This window comes from Ornithorhynchus anatinus, chromosome X5, assembly GCF_004115215.2.
Source record: "Ornithorhynchus anatinus isolate Pmale09 chromosome X5, mOrnAna1.pri.v4, whole genome shotgun sequence".
Taxonomy (NCBI): Eukaryota; Metazoa; Chordata; class Mammalia; order Monotremata; family Ornithorhynchidae; genus Ornithorhynchus; species Ornithorhynchus anatinus.
Window position 1 is genome coordinate 2,670,288 of NC_041753.1, and position 17,031 is coordinate 2,687,318.

The 17,031-nt window shown below is 48.4% G+C and overlaps 1 protein-coding gene across 1 annotated transcript; it reads right to left on the reverse strand.

The window, feature by feature from the left end:
* Positions 1–2,172: 2,172 nt before the first annotated feature.
* LOC100091327 (butyrophilin subfamily 1 member A1-like) lies at positions 2,173–10,479 on the reverse strand. Its single transcript, XM_016226740.3, has 7 exons — positions 10,218–10,479; positions 8,810–8,899; positions 7,511–7,858; positions 4,283–4,399; positions 3,713–3,733; positions 3,586–3,612; positions 2,173–3,087 (listed from the first exon to the last, which is right to left on the reverse strand). Exons 1-7 carry the CDS (start codon positions 10,300–10,302, stop codon positions 2,405–2,407), a joined length of 1,371 nt encoding a protein of 456 aa, XP_016082226.2. The 5' UTR covers positions 10,303–10,479; the 3' UTR covers positions 2,173–2,404.
* Between the last annotated feature and the right edge of the window lie 6,552 nt (positions 10,480–17,031).

The following is a 17,031-nucleotide window of genomic DNA, read 5'->3' on the forward strand; positions in this document are numbered from 1 at the left end:
CTTTCCCTGACCATGATGAAGCACTTTGTACAGTGCTCTGCACAGTCAGTGCTCAATAAATACAGTTGAATGAATGAATGTGGTATGTGGTCCGGAATGGGGACACCTTTGAAAGAATAATAATGTTATAATGTTGGTATTTGTTAAGCGCTTACTATGTGCAGAGCACTGTTCTAAGCGCTGGGGTAAACACAGGGGAATCGGGTTGTCCCACGTGGGGCTCACAGTCTTCATCCCCATTTTACAGGTGAGGGAACTGAGGCACAGAGAAGTTAAGTGACTTGCCCACAGTCACACAGCTGACAAGTGGCAGAGCTGGGATTCGAACTCATGAGCCCTGACTCCAAAGCCCGTGCTCTTTCCACTGCACCACGCTGAAAGAATGCTCTGTCGATTTTTGAGACCTAAAATTTGGCCAGAAAAATAAGCTCATCCTAAACCAGTTTTGATTAACAAATTACAAATAAACCCTTAGGCACAAATGGGCTTACGTAGCCCATCTACCTGCAATGCCGTAATGCAACATGCAGAGTGAAAATTCAAGTTGTTATTAGTGTGGCAATTGCAGTAATATGCACATTTATTTTCTCAGACCATATTTTACTATTACTTGTATATTTAAATTAGGTTTTCATTTATTGAGCAGAGCCCCTATGGTGTAAAGAGCTTTGTTCTAAGTGCTTGGAAAACATAAAATAGAAGTAAAAGATGTGGTCCTTATTCCCAAGGAGCATAAAATCTAATAATGACCTAACAGCAATTGTTGCTGATATTTTGTTTAATTCTAGGATTTCTCAGTGCTTAGACAAAATTCAGCTCTTGAGTTTCGTCTGATCTCATAACAGAATGTAGGCTAAATCTGTGAAAGGAAAGACAATAAACTTTCTGATTTTAAATTCTGCCTTTATTTTAAATGTCCACGGAATGGAATTGGTACCAACTCACTGTTAATCCCCTGTCATCGCCTTATCACTAAAACACGGATCGAGTTCCTATCATTTAAGGATCCAGTTAGATGACAGGGGAGGGCTGAGAATGAGGGCTGTTGCTAGAGCAGCACCAGCAGCAGCAGCCAAAGCAGCATGGCATAGTGGATAGAGCACAGGCCTGGGACTTGGAAGAAGAAGCGTTCTAATTCCAGCCCTACCACATATCTGCTTTGTGACCTTGAGCAAGTCACTTCACCTCTCTGTGCCTCAGTTGCCTCATCTGTAAAATGGGAGTTGAGACTCTGAGCCCCACATGGGACAGGGGCTGGATCCACCCCGATTTGCTTGAATCCACCCCAGCAATTAGTACGGTGCCTGCCTCATAGTAAGCGCTTAACAAATACCACAATTATAATTATTATTATTCACTTCTTTGAGGCTCAGTTACCTCATCTGTAAAATGGTGATTGGGATCAAGAGCCCCACGTGGGACAGGGGCTGTGTCCAACCCCAATTTGCTTGAATCCACCCCAGCCCTCAGTACAGTACCTGGCACATTTTACAAATACCACAATTATTATTATCACTCATCCCCATTTTATAGAGGAGGTCACTGAGACTCAGAAAAGTGAAGTGGCCTGCCCAAGGTCACACAGCATACATGTGGCTGAGCCGGGATTAGAACCCAGGTCCTTCTGACTCCCAAGCCTATGCTTTATCCACTAAGTCAGGTGGCTTCTCTAATAGTGGTATTTTCTCAGCCCGTATTATGTGCCAAGAACCGTACTAAGCGCTGGGGTAGATGCGAGATAATTAGGTTGGATAGAGTCCGTGTCCCACATTGGGCTCCCAGTCTCATTCCAATTTTACAGATTCATTAACTGAGGTACAAAGAAGCGAAATGACTTGCCTAAGGTCACACAGCAGACAAGTGTTGGAGCAGCGATTTGAACCCAGGTCCTTCTGATTCCCATGCCCATACTCTGGGACACGCTGCTTCTCTACTTAGACGGAACCCTGTGCAGATTAGGGACCATGCCCAACAGGGACCATGCCCAACCTGATCAACTTGTACCTAATTCAATTCTTAGGACAGTGCCTGGCACACAATAAGTGCTCAACGAGTACCAAAATTATTATTATTCTACAAGATAATCAGGATGGACACAGTACATGTCCCACATGGAGCTCAGTCCTCATCCACTTTTTACAAATGAGGTAACTGAAGCCCGGAGAAGGAACGTGTCTTGCCCAAGGTCACAAAACAGACTGTGGCCGAGCTGGGACTCGAACGCAGATCCTCCGACTCTCAGGCCCTTTGCCCATAAAACCGGGTTGCTTCTCCGAGCTGCCACCTGCTTCTTTTTCCTCACACAATTTTCCCTATTCGCTCCTTCCTCCCCACCCATCCCACAGCTGAGGAGGCGGGGACACAGGCAGCTGCAGCCCCGGGAGGGGAAGGAGCGCTGCAGGGGTCAGAGGGCAGGGGCCGGGCGGCTCCCTAAGGGGCAGGAGGGGCTCCCGGCTCCGGCTAGGGCGGGGGGAGCAATGGGACATCGGCTGAGGCTGGTCCTCCCCCGGGGGGGGTCATTGAGATCTCGAGAGTGGGCAGGGACCGGGTCTCCCCCAGCCCCATCGGGCACAGGGCAGATGATCAGGGGGACTGAATCATAGGACCAAAGGTAGAAGAAAGGTCGGAGGGCCCCAGAGAAGGCGGCGCGGGGGAAAGTGTAGATGTGGGATCCGTCGGTGCCACTGTAAAAGGAGACGTCTCCGGCCTCGTAGTCCAGGTAAACCACCACCCGGCTGGGGGAGGTGGTCAGGGGGAGAGGGACGCGAGGAGAGGTGATCGCCCAGTATTCACCGTTATCTCTCTTCACGGCCCAGAGTCCACCCGCAGGTGACTCCGAGATCCCCACTTTTCTCCTCATATTTTCCCTACAAACCCCCAGATACCAACTTCTTTTCTCCCCGACCTCCACCTCCCAGCAGTGTCTCCCGGAGGTGAAGCGCTCGCGGCCCAGCACACACCAATTATCACTGAATCTCTCGGGGTTGGCGGGCAGACCGTGCCGTGTGTCTCCCAGTGACACCCTTTTCCGATCCTCAGACAGGACGAGTTGGGGATGCGCCGTGTGGGGATCGAGAGTGACGTTGGCTGCGGACAGAGTGTGTGGGTGAGCGTTGGGGGCTCGGGGCAGAGGAGACCCCGGGGCCGGGACGGGACAGGCCGGAGCCCGGGAAGGCTGCCCGGAGGGGGCGGGTCCGGAGCCGTGACCCCCGCCCCGCGGGCCCCCCGGGCACCGCCAAACACTGTGTCCCCCACGGGCCCCGCCCGGAGGCTCCGCCCCGCCCCCCGGACGAGACACGGCGGTGACGTCATCGCGCTCCGCCCCTTCCTCGGGGCTCAGGCCCCAGCCGCTCCTGCCTGGGCCTCCACCTTCCCTGTGTCCCCCCCGCCCGCCAAACTCTGGTCCAGCCATTCCAGGAGGCTCCTGGGGCCCCTGACAGCAGCAGGGAGGAGCAGGAGGGGGAAGAGGCCGCAGAGGGTTCTGGAAAGAGTGCTGGCTCAGACTCTTAGGGATGGAGATGGGAAGGGCCTCCACCCCCGAGGTGGGAGAGAGGAGAGACCACAAAGAATGACAGGGTCACTTACTCTGGTGTAATTGGGCCCGGCTCCACCCTGCGAGGGAAGAGAGAGAGGAGATGTCACGGGCCTGGTGGCCAGGACACAAACCCCAACTTGAGAAAACTGACAGAAATGGAAGAAACATAAAACTTACTGAGCTTGACCAGGAGTTTCTCTGAAAAGGAACAGAAATAAGTCAGGGACTCTCCAGAACGGGAGAACTGGGGGTGGGCTGGCAGGGGATGGAATGGGGTTGGAGGAGTCAGTTTCTGGGACATGCGGCAGCGGGCTGGACCCTCAGAAAGCCTCCCACTTCCCAGGGATCGATCCACGGATCAGTAATGGTGAACATTGTCCCCAGAATCTCCAGGAAGAGCCTGTTGATTATGATGAGTTGGCATTTCCCAGAGCTCAGGTCGTGCCCCCACTCCCCGTCTGCAAGGGGATTAGTAGCTGCAGTCTGAACTAGATCAGCGGGGACTGGAGTTTCTACTCCCTATTGTCTCCCCACCCCCATGAATGAGAGTTGACACAGACACAGGGTTGGTTGGGTCTTCCTCTGGGGGAAATGTCAGGTTGTGGGTTGTGTGTGTGAGGTTGGAAATTTGTCTTTGCCAGGCATCTGGGGGCAGTGACCTCTGACTTCTATTTCCCTTGACTGTCTGGTCTACTGCCTTTTTCCTGCTGCAAGGATGGTGTCTCAGAAATATTCTCACTCCTTTACCTATGTCCATGTTCTGTTTCCAGATGAGATAAAGACCCCCAGCGATGATCAGTCCCAGCACAGGGAGGGTCACTCCCAGGGCCACCATCAAGGACAGAGCCGTCGGGAAAAGGGGAGCTGAAATAAAATTCCCAAAAATATCATCCAAGGAAAACATGGTGCAAGTATGGCCTATTCCATAGCTCTAGGGGAGTTAGATCCACATGGGAGGAGGCATGAACGGGGGTTCTATGATCTTTGCTGTGTCTTTGCTTCAGGACATGCTGAGAGCCCAAAGCAGGGGCAGAGACCCCTGGTCTCCCTTCCTGTCTCTGAAGGGAAGGTGGGGGTGTAGGGCTGGGGACCCAGTGGTTTGGGGAGCACGGCGAGCACTGTGGGGAAGGACAAAGGCCAAGCAATTTCTGGGCCTGGCCAGGCTGGCATGAGGCAGCGGGGGGTCATGGAGAAGCAGAGAAGCAGCGTGGCTCAGTGGAAAGAGCACGGGCTTTGGAGTCAGAGGTCATGAGTTCGAATCCCAGCTCTTCCACTTGTCAGCTGTGTGACTGTGGGCAAGTCACTTAACTTCTCTGTGCCTCAGTTCCCTCATCTGTAAAATGGAGATGAAGACTGTGAGCCCCACGTGGGACAACCTGATTTCCCTGTGTCTACCCCAGCGCTTAGAACAGTGCTCTGCACATAGTAAGCGCTTAACAAATACCAACATTATTATGGAGGAGATGGTGCCTCTCGTGACTTCCCAGGGAGAGTGCTGTGTCCTCAGTTGGAGGGTCTCGCTCCCCCTCTCCCCATTCTCCAGCTATGACTATTTCTGCCAACACAGGAGAATCAGCATAGCAGAGGAGAAAGAGCATGAACCTCGGAGCATGGCCCAGCTTGCTCACTGTGCCGCAATCTCATCTATCTCTCCACCGACCCCTTTCCCACATCCTCCCCCTTGCCTGGAACTCCAGCTCCAAGTGTGCCACACCACCACTCTCTCCACCTTCAAAGCCTAAGTTCCCTCTAGACTGCAAGCTCACTGGAGGCAGGGAATGTGTGTTTACTGTTGTACTGTACTCTCTCAAGCACTTAGTACTGTGCTCTGTACTAAGTAAGCACTCAATAAATGACTGAATGAATGAATGAATCTTCTCCAAGAGGCTTTCCCTGATTAAACCCATTTTTCCCCAGCTCTCTCTCCCTTCTGTGTCATCTATCCACTTGGATCTGTGACTTTTGGACATTTGATATTCACCCCACCCTCGCTCCCACAGCACTCATGGATATATATTTAAATTATACGTATTAATGTCTGTCTCTAACAATAATGATAATAATGTTGGTATTTGGTAAGCCTTTACTACGTGCAGAGCACTGTTGTAAGTGCTGGGGTAGATACAGGGTAATCAGATTGTCCCTCGTGAGGCTCACAGTCTTAACCCCCATTTTACAGATGAGGTAACTGAGGTACAGAGAAGTTAAGTGACTTGCCCACAGTCACACAGCTGACAAGTGGCAGAGCCATAATTCGAACCCATGACCTCTGACTACCAAGCCCGTGCTCTTTCCATTGAGCCATGCTGCTCTAAACTGTAAGCTCATTATGGGCAAGGAATGTTTCTGCTAATTCTGTTGTATTGTACTCTCCCAAGTGCTTAGTATAGTGCTCTGCAAATAGTGAGCACTCAGTAAATATGATTGATTGATTGATCCAATGAATTTAGTAAGGTTTGAAAATGAAGAGAGATGTGATCTGTTGGACATGAACATGAACGAAAAGCAGTGTGGACTAGTGAAAAGAACATGGGCCTGGGAACAGAGGACCTGGATGCTAATCCTGGATCCATCACTGTCTGCTGTATGACCTTGGGGAGCTAACTTAAGTTTTCTGTGCCTCAGTTCCCTCATCTGTAAAATGGGGAATAAATCCTACTTCCTCCTACATAGACTGTGAGCCCCATGCAGCACAAGGACTGTGTCCAGCCTGATAACCTTTTATCTATCCTAGTGCTTAGAAAAGGGCTTGGCCCATAGTAAGCACTAAACAAATACAATAATAATAATGATGATGATAATGAATAGGAAGGGAGTTCCATAATAATGAATCAAGTGGGATGACACGAACAGGGTTGACAGCAAGAGGGATGGAATTGAGGTACCAGGAGTAGTTTGGCATTGAAGGGACAAAGTGGGTGGTTAGAAAGTCTAGGTAATAATAATGATTGTATTTGCTAAGTGCTTACTATAAGCCAGGCACTGTTCCAAGCACTGGAGCAGATACAAGCTAATTGGGTTAGACACAGCCCCTGTCCAACATAAGGCTCACAGTATTCATCCCCATTTTAAAGATGAGGGAACTGAGGCAAAGAGAAGTTAAGTGACTTGTCCAAGGTCATGCAGCAGATAATTGGCAGAGCCAGGATTAAAGCCCAGGTCTTTCTGACTCCCAGGCCTCTTCTCTATCCACTAGGCCAAGTTGCTCCTGGGTGGGAAAGGGAGAACTGATTGAGAGACTTAAAGCCCTTCCTTAGATGGTGAGGCCATGTAGAACAGGGATTTTGTCTGACCTGCTCATGCTGTATCTACCACAGGGCTTAGTAAAGTGCTTGGCACATAGTAAGCACTTAAAAATTGACAATTTTATAATCAGTTGTATTATTATTACTCCTATTGTCTGCTTCACGGACCCTACCCCAACCAGTCTGACCTCACCCCACTTCACCACAACCCTCCCTGACCCCTTTTGATGCCTGACCGGTCCCCACAGTGATGGAGCATAATCAGACCAAGATGTAGCCCTGCTCCATCCTGACCAGACTGGGCTGGGATCACCAGAACAGAGTCCTGTTCCGACTCTGCACAGTCCCCGGATCAGAGGGACCCCTGACATTAGAAAACAAAAATGTTTCCTGAGTAAAGCCTGTCCAGTAGGTGAGAGGGGATGTCTTGCTCTAAGCCCCATCTTAGTCCCAAGCTATTCAGAATCACAGGAATCCAGTCCGGGAACAGATCCAGGATGAGACTGATCCATGAAAAATGTTCCATGAAAATACTGCACTGGGCAGTGCTGCCTGTGGATCAGCAGGGGGTTGGGGGAAAACAAGACTAGGACCTTGGGTAAGAAGAGTGGACCTTGTAGAGTGCAGAAGCCGTAAGGGATTCTGGGTAAGGAAAGGATTGTCTGTAAGGCTGCATAAGAATGAGAGAGAAAAATCCTCCACTGGTCACAATGAAAAACCAGCTACTTACCAACCACCTGCAGCTCCAGAGGGGCTCTATCAACAGTATTGCCGTCATAGAAAGAACAGTGATAGTTTCCCTCATCAGAAACTCTGACATTGAGTAGTCTCACAGCCACACTCCCATAATCCATGGCATCTCTCACCAACTCTGTCCTCCCTTGATACTCCTCCATCTGCTCTCTAAACAGCTCCTCTCTATTATCGTACAGGTGCACGATATTAGAGGGCCGGGATCGGAACCACCTCACCTCCATAAACTCAGCGCTTTCCTTAGGGTTCAGATGACAGGGCATCTCAGTGTCTCCCCCCTCCAAGGCCAGGACAGGCTCAGCAGGTCCAATCACAGAAAACTGAGCTGTAACAGAGAGAGAGACTGTCAGAAAAGAGCAGGGCCTGGGGCTTTGGTGGGTGAGAGAGACATCTCCAGAGGAAGGACAGAGCTGCCCCCTCTCTGCTCTCTGAAGGCCCCAGGGTGTCCAGTCCCCTTCTATTCTCCATCTATATGCGCTTCCGTGGAGAACTCATTCACTCTCATAGCTTCAACTACCATCTCTATGCAGATGATTCCCGAATCTCCATCTCCAGCCCTGATCTCTCTTCATCTTTGCAATCTCATACTATCTCCTGCCTTCAGGACATTTCTACTTGAATGTCCTGCAGATACCTCACCCTTAACATGTCCAAAACAGAGTCCTTATCTTCACACCAAAACCCTGTACTCCCCATGACTTTCCCATCACTATAAACACCACCACCATCCTCCCTGTCTCACAAACCTGTTATCTTGGCATTATCCTTAACACATCTTTCTCATTCAACACACATATTCAATCTATCACCAAATCCTGTCAGTGCAACCTTTGCAACATTGCTAAAAACCACCCTTTCCCCTCCACCTAAACTGCTACACATTACTCTAAGCACTTATCTGATCTGGCCATGATTACTGCATCAGCCTCTTTGCTGACCCCTCTACCTCCTGTCCACCTTCAGCGCCCAGAATGGTAATGTATATATATGTAATCCATTTTTTTATTTCAATACTCATCTCCCCCTCTAGACTGTATGCTCTATGTGGGTAAGGAATGTGTCTACCAACTCTGTTATATCATACTCTCCCAAGGGCTTAGAACAGTGCTTTGCATACAGGAAGTGTTCAGTAAATTCATTTGATTGACTGAGAGGACATATAATCCCCCCAGCTCTGATCTCTAAGAGAAACATTCACACTGGTGACCCCTGGGGGAATTATTTTCTCCCTCTGAGACATCCTCATAGGGCAGTGAAAAGGGGAAGAAATTCCTACCTGAACCCATTGTGAGCAGCTGGAGAAAGAGGAGGATGACGAGGAACCTGGATGTGAAGGATTCTGGGCAACCTGCCATGTTCTCCATCTCTGGGGCCACAGAAAGACAACAGTGGCTCAGTCAAAACCTCATTCACCATCAGAGAGCCAGACCAAGGCTGGGATATGAGGCACACAGCAGTGGAAGACTCTTGGATCTGACATCGGTACAGATCAGCTTCTTGTCACATCTGTCACCAAATGTCCCAAACCAACTTTCTTACCCCAGGCACCCAGATATCAATCCCCAACACTCTCACACCCATACCAGACAATTTACAGTCTCTGTCCCTCAAGATGAGTCAGGGAGACGACCTGAATCTGCTCTTCACTCCAACATGGGCAGCAGCATCAGTGCTTCAGCCTCTTGGCCAGGATCTGGACATTTACAGCTGCAGGACACTGACTTGAGAATTGGTGGTTTGAGAACAGAGGTCAAAGGTCAGCAGGAGCTTTGGGTTGTTTCCTTTTTCTCCATTTGGCATCTCCCCAATCTGGGCAGGGGAGCAGGAGCCCTGCAGAGCTGAGTTATGGACTGGGCTCTGCAGAGGGTCCCAACCCCCAAGGGGTGCCCAGAAACTGGTTCTTAGTAGAACCAGAAGAACCAAATCTCGAGTTGAGGCATTGCCCGACTTCCCTCCACCCCTTGCTCCTCCCACCTCCTTTCTGCCTTTGTTTCCCAGGAGCATTAGGTTGGGAGGGGTGAGGGTGGGGAGATGATGAGAGAGAGGAATCAGATTCCCCCAACTCTGCAATGTCCTAGATTCATTAGCTCCCTCCTTGCCCACATCAGGGAGGTGCGGGGTTCCTCTCTCCCTCTCTGCTCCAGTGGCTGGGGGTGTCAGTGGGTGAGGCTGTGACTGGAGAATGGACAGGGTGCTGGAAGCGGGAGGTGGGGAGCCAAGCCTAATCCCCTATTTGATCCGTCTGACCCCAAGATATCTCTAACCCAAGTGGGGGAGAACTAAAGGATGATCCAGCTCCAATCAGTCAATCATATTTATTGAGTACTTACTTTCTGGGTAAGGAAGGACCAGCCCTCCCTATTCAGGGATCAGAAGAATTACGTGCAGTGGGCTACCAGAACAATCCAGGGATTGGAGTCAGTGGGTAGGGGAGGAGAGACCCTGTCCATTCCAGGGAGTTTGGTGTGTTCAGTCTTTCTCTTCCGCCCTCTTCCTGAGGGCACCCCCAACCCCAGCCACCCCTACTTCTGCTTGTTCTGGGAGAGGTGGAACCCTCAGGGCATCGCCCATCCCCCCACATTGCCCTCTACATCCTGTGCATACCTCTACCCCACCTTCTCTGTCCAGAAAAATTTCCCCCCAATTCAGGTCCCTTCCCAAGAGCAAGGTCCCCTCAGACTCACCAGCCCGACTCCTCCCTGGGCCATCACAGGCGGCAGCCCCAGCAGCAGGACAGATTCTCCATGGTTTGGTGGCAGCCAGGATCATCTCCCCAGGAATGGAAGTTCCTTGTGCAGGATCAGTTACAAGAATTGACTCATCTGGCTACCACCCTCGAAAAGAAAGGCGGTATTTGAATGTCTCATCAGTCACTGAGCAGAACTCACTGACAAAGTTAGAAAAATGAAAGGGAAACTGATATAACTGAAGGAAACTGAAACTGATATCAAACTTCGTGCGCCACTCTCGCGCGGACCTGTCGGGTGTCCCAGGATCACGAAAGTGCTTACTGATTGGTTACTGTTACTATGTGTGCCTAGCCCCGATTGGGTGCCCTGTGCCAGCAGGGGGTTTCGCCGTACCAATAAAGCTGGCAGGGTGGCCCGGGATCGGGGCGATGCGGTCACTCGTACCCCACTGGGGTGAACGGGCCGCTCGCCACTTTCCTACTGTCCTGTTCTTTGACCCGTTCTCTCGGAGTCTTTCGTCTCTTCATCGACTAAATGAACCCTTTCTAATTTGTCTAATTTTTGTCGATAACAATTGCTCTGCACATACTAAGCGCTCCCTTCCCCTCCCCTCAGCACTGTGCTCATTTGTATATATTTTTATTACCCTATTTATTTTGTTAATGAGATGTACATCCCCTTGATTCTATTTATTGCTATTGTTTTTGTCTGCCTGTCTCCCCCGATTAGACTGTAAGCCCGTCAGTGGGCAGGAATTGTCTCTATCTGTTGCCGAATTGTACATTCCAAGCGCTTAGTACAGTGCTCTGCACATAGTAAGCGCTCAATAAATACTATTGAATGAATAAAGGAAATGCAGCTTGTTTGCTGAGTTTGGATGTCAGTTAGGCTGCCCTGCTGCCCCGTGACCTCCAGGGAGGAGTCACCTGGTGCAGGCAGAATTCCACAAACTCTCCAGGGCTCTACTTTCTGGAAAAAGGAAATCCACATTGGTGCCAAACAGTCTCACAGTCCTGGAAGTGGCTTTTTTTGTATCTCTGAAGTGCCAACATTTCTCCCCTTCTAGACTAGAAACTCCCTGTGGGTAGCCAATGTGCCTACCAACTCTGTTAGCTGGTACTCTCCTGTGTGCTTGTACAGTGCTCGGGAACACAGTAAGCACTTAATAAATTTAATTGGTTGATTGACTGGAGGGATGCAAGGAGGATTTAGAAAAGGATAAGGGAAGTTCAGGTTTGGTCTATAGGAACGATTATGACTCAGTCTTGTTAATTTCTCCATCTGAGATTCTGGGGTGGATTAATAATAGTAACTACATTGAATTTGTATTGCACTTTCATTTTTACATCATGGATCTCAATCATAATAATTGTGGAATTTGTTAATGACTTAACAAATGTTAACTATGTTCCAAGCACTGTACTAATCCCTGGAGTCGATACAAGCTAATTAAACTGCTGGACACAGTCCCTGTTCCACAAGGGGCTCACAGTCTAGGTGAGCGGGAAGAACAGGTATTTCATCCTCATTTTACAGCTGAGGAAACTGAAGCACAGATCAGTTAAATGACTTGGCCAAGATCACACAGCAGCTAAGTGGCAGAGCTGGGATTAGAATCCAGGTTCTCTAACTCTTGGTCCTGTGTTCTTTACTACCTCCCTAGGAGGTAGAAAGAGATAGGGATTATTTTTCCCATTTCTCAAATGAGGAAATTGAGGTACAGAGTGGTAAAATTATTCACCTGAGGATACAGAGTGGGACAGTGGCAGAGCTATTAGACTTAGGGTCTCCTGACTCCCAGGGCCATGCTTTCTCCACTAGGCAACCCTGTCTCCAGTTGACTGTGGTTCTTGCATCTCTAGGGACTGTTACACAGGGGGATCTCTGCCATGGTTCAGGTTCTTTTCTTAAAGAGCACAGATTTGCTGAAACAGGGTAAACCAGAGATCACTCAAGAACAAAGAACTGTCTTTGTTCATTCATTCATTCAATCATATTTATTGACCGCTTGCTGTGTGCAGAGCACTGTACTAAACGCTTGGAAAGTACAATTTGGCTAAAGATAGAGACAATCCCTACCTAACATGGGCCTTTGTTGACCCAAGGACCTCTCTCTAGGAATGTAGAAATAAATGACCAATAAATGAAGATTCATAAATGATTAACAATTTATTAATAAATAATAATTTCCAATAAACATCACAACCCAAAATGCCAAGTGACACCAGAGACAACCATTTAATTGACACATCGGCATTTTAATGGCATTTGTTAAACACTTTCTAAGCACCGGGCACTGTACTAAGTTCTGGGATAGTCATGAGATAATAAGGGTGGTCACAGTCCCTGTCCTATATAAACCTCATAGTCTTAATCCCCATTTTACAAAAAGGGAAACTAAGGAACAGAAAAGTTAAATGATTTGTCCAACACCACACAGTAGGCAAGTGACAGACCCCCTCCACCTGTGCTTCTCACCCCAATCCTGTACCTTTTCAAAACACTCAACCCCTCCCTTCTTCCCTCCTTGACTGCCATTTTCAACTGTTCACTTTCCAGCAGTTCCTTCCCTACTTCTTTCAAACATACTTAAGTATCCTCTATCCTAAAAAAAAACCTTCCCAGAGGTTCCCTCCAATTATCACCCCATCACATTCCTACCATTTCTCTCCAAAACTCTTGAGAGAGTTGTAAATACCTGCCGTCTCCATTTGCTCTCCTCCAATTCTCTCCTTGATTCCCTTAAATCTAGCTTCAGTCCCCAATACTCAAATGAAGCAGTCCTTGCTATGGTCACCAAAGTCCTTCTTCTTGCCAAATCTGACAGCCTCTACTCTATCCAAATCCCCCTAGACCGCTCAGCTGCCTTCAACACTGTAGACCACCCTCTTTTTGAAATTTTATCCCATCTGGCCTTGAATTCATCACTAAATCCTGTCGGTTCTACCTCCACAACATCGCTAAAATCTGCTCTTTTCTCTCCATCCAAACTCCTCCTACATTAATTAGGAGAAGGAGCATGGTATAGTGGATAGAGCATGGGCCTGGGAGTCATGGGTTCTAATCCCGGCTCTGTCATTTGTCTGCTGTGTGTCCATGGGCAAGACACTTCACTTCTCTAGGCCTCAATTCCCTCATCTGTAAAATGGGAAATGAGATTGTGAGCACATGGTATGGGAACTGTGTCCAACCCCATCTGCTTGTATCTACCCCAGAGCTTTGTAGAGTGCCTGGTACTTAGTTGAGTGCTTAACAAATATGATTATTATTATTATTATTATTGCTACTACTAATAATAGTAATCTGATCACTATATTACCTTACCTTGATTGCTGTATCAGCCTCCTTTGCTGACCTCCAGCTTCCTGTCTCTCCACACTCCAGTCCCTACTTCAATCAGCTCCCTGGATCATTTTCCTACAAAAACATTCAGGATATGTTCCCCCACTCCTCAAGAACCTCCAGTCGTTACCCATCCACGCCCTTACCAAACAGAAACTTCTCACCATCGGCTTTGGAAAACTCAATTGAGCTGCTCCTTGTGAAGGTGAGACCAGCAGGTTTTGGTGACGGTTTGGATGTGTGGGGTGAATGAGAGAGCGAAGTCAACGATGACACCAAGGTTGTGGGCCTGTAAAACGGGAAGGATGGTACTGCTGTCCACAGTGATGGGAAAGTCAGGGAGAGGACAGGGTTTGGGAGGGAAGATAAGGAGCTCAGTCTTCTGGGCCCTGGGCTTCAAAGAGTAGCAGCCTGACCCGGTGGAAAGAGCCCAGGCTTGGGAATCAGAGAACCTGGTTTCTAATCCTGATTCCTCTGCTTATTTCCTGCGTGACTTTGGGCAAGGCAAGTTACTTCACTTCTCTGGGCCTCAATTCCCTCATCTGCAAAATGGGGATTCAGTACCTGTGCTCCCTCCTACTTAGAATGTGAGTCCCATGTGGAACCTGTGAAAAGCAGAATGGCCTAGTGGATAGAGCACAGGCCTGGGAATCAGAAGGATTTGGGCTCTAATCCTGCCTTTGCCACTTCTCTAATGCATGACCTTAGACAAGTTGCTTCACTTCTCTGTGCCTCACTTACCTCATTTAGAAGCAGTATGTAGTGGAAAGAGCATCAGCCTGAAAGTCACAGGATGTGGATTTTAATCCCAGCTCCACCATATGTCTGCTGTGTGACCTTGGGCAACTCATATAACTTCTCTGTGCCTCAGTTCCCTCATCTGTAAAATGGGGATTAAGAATGTGAGGCCGGTATGGGAAAGGGACCCGATCTGACCTGATTACCTTGTATCTACCCCAGCGCTTAGAACAGAGTTTGGCACATAATACGTGCTTAACAATTACCACAATTATTATCTTCTATCCACCACAGTGGTTTGTACAATGTTTGGCACATAGCACCTAACAAACACTATAATTAATAGTAATTAGTATTATTGTTTCTTCCTCCACACAGCCTCTGGAAAGTTAGGCCTGTGGAATGCCCGCTCCATCGTGGGGAAGCTTCCCTTCCTCCTTGACCTGTTCCTGAGCCAGTCAGCATGGCTCAGTGGAAAGAGCACGGGCTTTGGAGTCAGAGGTCATGGGTTCGAATTCCCAGCACTGCCACTTGTCAGCTGTGTGACTGTGGGCAAGTCACTTAACTTCTCTGTGCCTCAGTGACCTCATCTGTAAAATGGGGATTAAGACTGTGAGCCCCACGTGGGACAACCTGATTTTCCTGTGTCTACCCCAGCGCTTAGAACAGTGCTCTGCACATAGTAAGCGCTTAACAAATACCAACATTATTATTATTACTCTTCCTAGCCCTGACTGAAACTTGGCTCTCCTGAGATGACACGGTCTTCCTGGCTGCTCTTTCCAGAGGGACCCTCATCTTCTCCCACTCAGCCAGACTCACTGGGAAAAGAGGAGTTGGCTGACTTCTTTCTCATGCCCCAGTGCCGCTTTCACACCATTCCACCTCCCCCATCATTTGTTTCCCTTTATTTGAAGCCCATATCATCCGCCTCTGCCACCCATTCCAGATTCTAGTAACGGTCACCTTCCACCCCCTACATCTCATGTCCAACTTTTTTAACCATTTCGATCTCCTTCTTACTTTCCTTCTTTCTTTCTCTATTCCAACCTTATCACCCCCAGTTTGTGTGAGCACTCCCCACAGAGGATGGGGTGATGTGGGTGCTTGGCTCAGTAAACAAAGACCTTGTGTGACCTGTGGTCAATGTGTGCGGCCCCTGAGGAAATCACTACCCTCCAAGGAATGGTGAGAAGGGGAAGGTAACAGCAACAGGCATATGAGGAAAGACTGAATTAGAAAGACAAAAGCAGAGAAGCCGCGTTGCTTAATAGAAAGAGCACAGACCTGGGAATCAGAAGGACCTAGGTTCTTAGCTCTATCAAATGCCTGCTGTGTGACCTTGGGCAAGTCACTTAACTTCTCTGCCTCAGTTCCCTCATCTGTAAAATTGGGATTGAGCCCTAAAAAAGAAAAAAAAAACCTCAAGGCCAAGAGAACAGGAGGACAACGATAAGCACCAATGAGAGTGCAAAGACGTGGAGCCATTTTCAGGCAGAGTTGGAGGGGAAGGGGAAAAAGCAGTGTCTTCAGGGATGGAGGAACAGGGCAGCTCTGATCAAAGACAGGAGGAAAAGAGGTACAGGAGACCGGGGAAAAGGGCAGGGGACAAGCAAAAGGACTAGTGAGAGGGAAATCCAACCTGATGGTCTCAATGTTCTCTGTGAACAAAAGGAAAAGAACATTGGCTGACCGTCCTGGGAGGAAAAAAATGGTTCTGAACCCCATGACGGATGGGGACTGTGTCAAATCTGACTAGAATAGATTTGCTCCGGCCCATATAAGAGTCGTATTTTTTAATGATATTTGTTAAGCACTTATTATGTGTCAGGCACTGTAATAAGCACTGTGGTAGATACAAGGCAATCAGGTTTGACACTGTCCATGTCCCGCATGGGGCTCATAGTCTTAATCCCCATTTTACAGATGAGGTAGCTGAGGCATAGAGAAGTTATGTGGCTTTCTCAAAGTCATACAGCAATGGTACTGCTAGGATTAAAACCCAGATCCTTCTGACTTTCAAGCCCATGCCCTATCTGCTAGGCTATGCTGATTCTCAGGACTTGGCCCCTAGTAAGTGTTTAACAAATACCACAATTTTCCTTACTATTATTATTATTGTTATCATAATTACTATTATTATGTTGGGTTGCTGAGCAACTGCAATCCCCTGGTCACCAGTTTCCAGAAGCTTCCAACCTCGGTGTCATCTTTGCTGTTCTCTGTCTTCTTCCCTTTATTTGGGTCTGCCACTTTCTTTTTGTGGTATTTGTTAGGTGGTTTCTATGTGCCAGGTACTGTTCTAAATGCTGGGGTAGATGGACATGGGTTCTAATCCCAGCTCTGCCATGTGTCTGCTGTGTGACCTTGGACAAATCACTTAATTTATTTGGGCCTCAGTTTCCTCATCTGTAAAATGGGGATTAATCTTACTCTCTCCTACATGATAATAAAATAATAATAATAATAGTAGTAGTATTTATTAAGTGCTTACTGTATGCCAGGCACTGTACTAAGCACTGGGGTGGATACAAGCAAAGCAAAGCTAAGAAGCAGTGTGGCTCAGTGGAAAGAGCATGGGCTTGTGAGTCAGAGGTCATGAGTTTGAATCCCGGCTCTGCCACTTGTCAGCTGTGTGACTTTGGGCAAGTCACTTAACTTCTCTGTGCCTCAGTTACCTCATCTGTAAAATGGGGACTAACTGTGAGCCTCACGTGGGACAACCTGA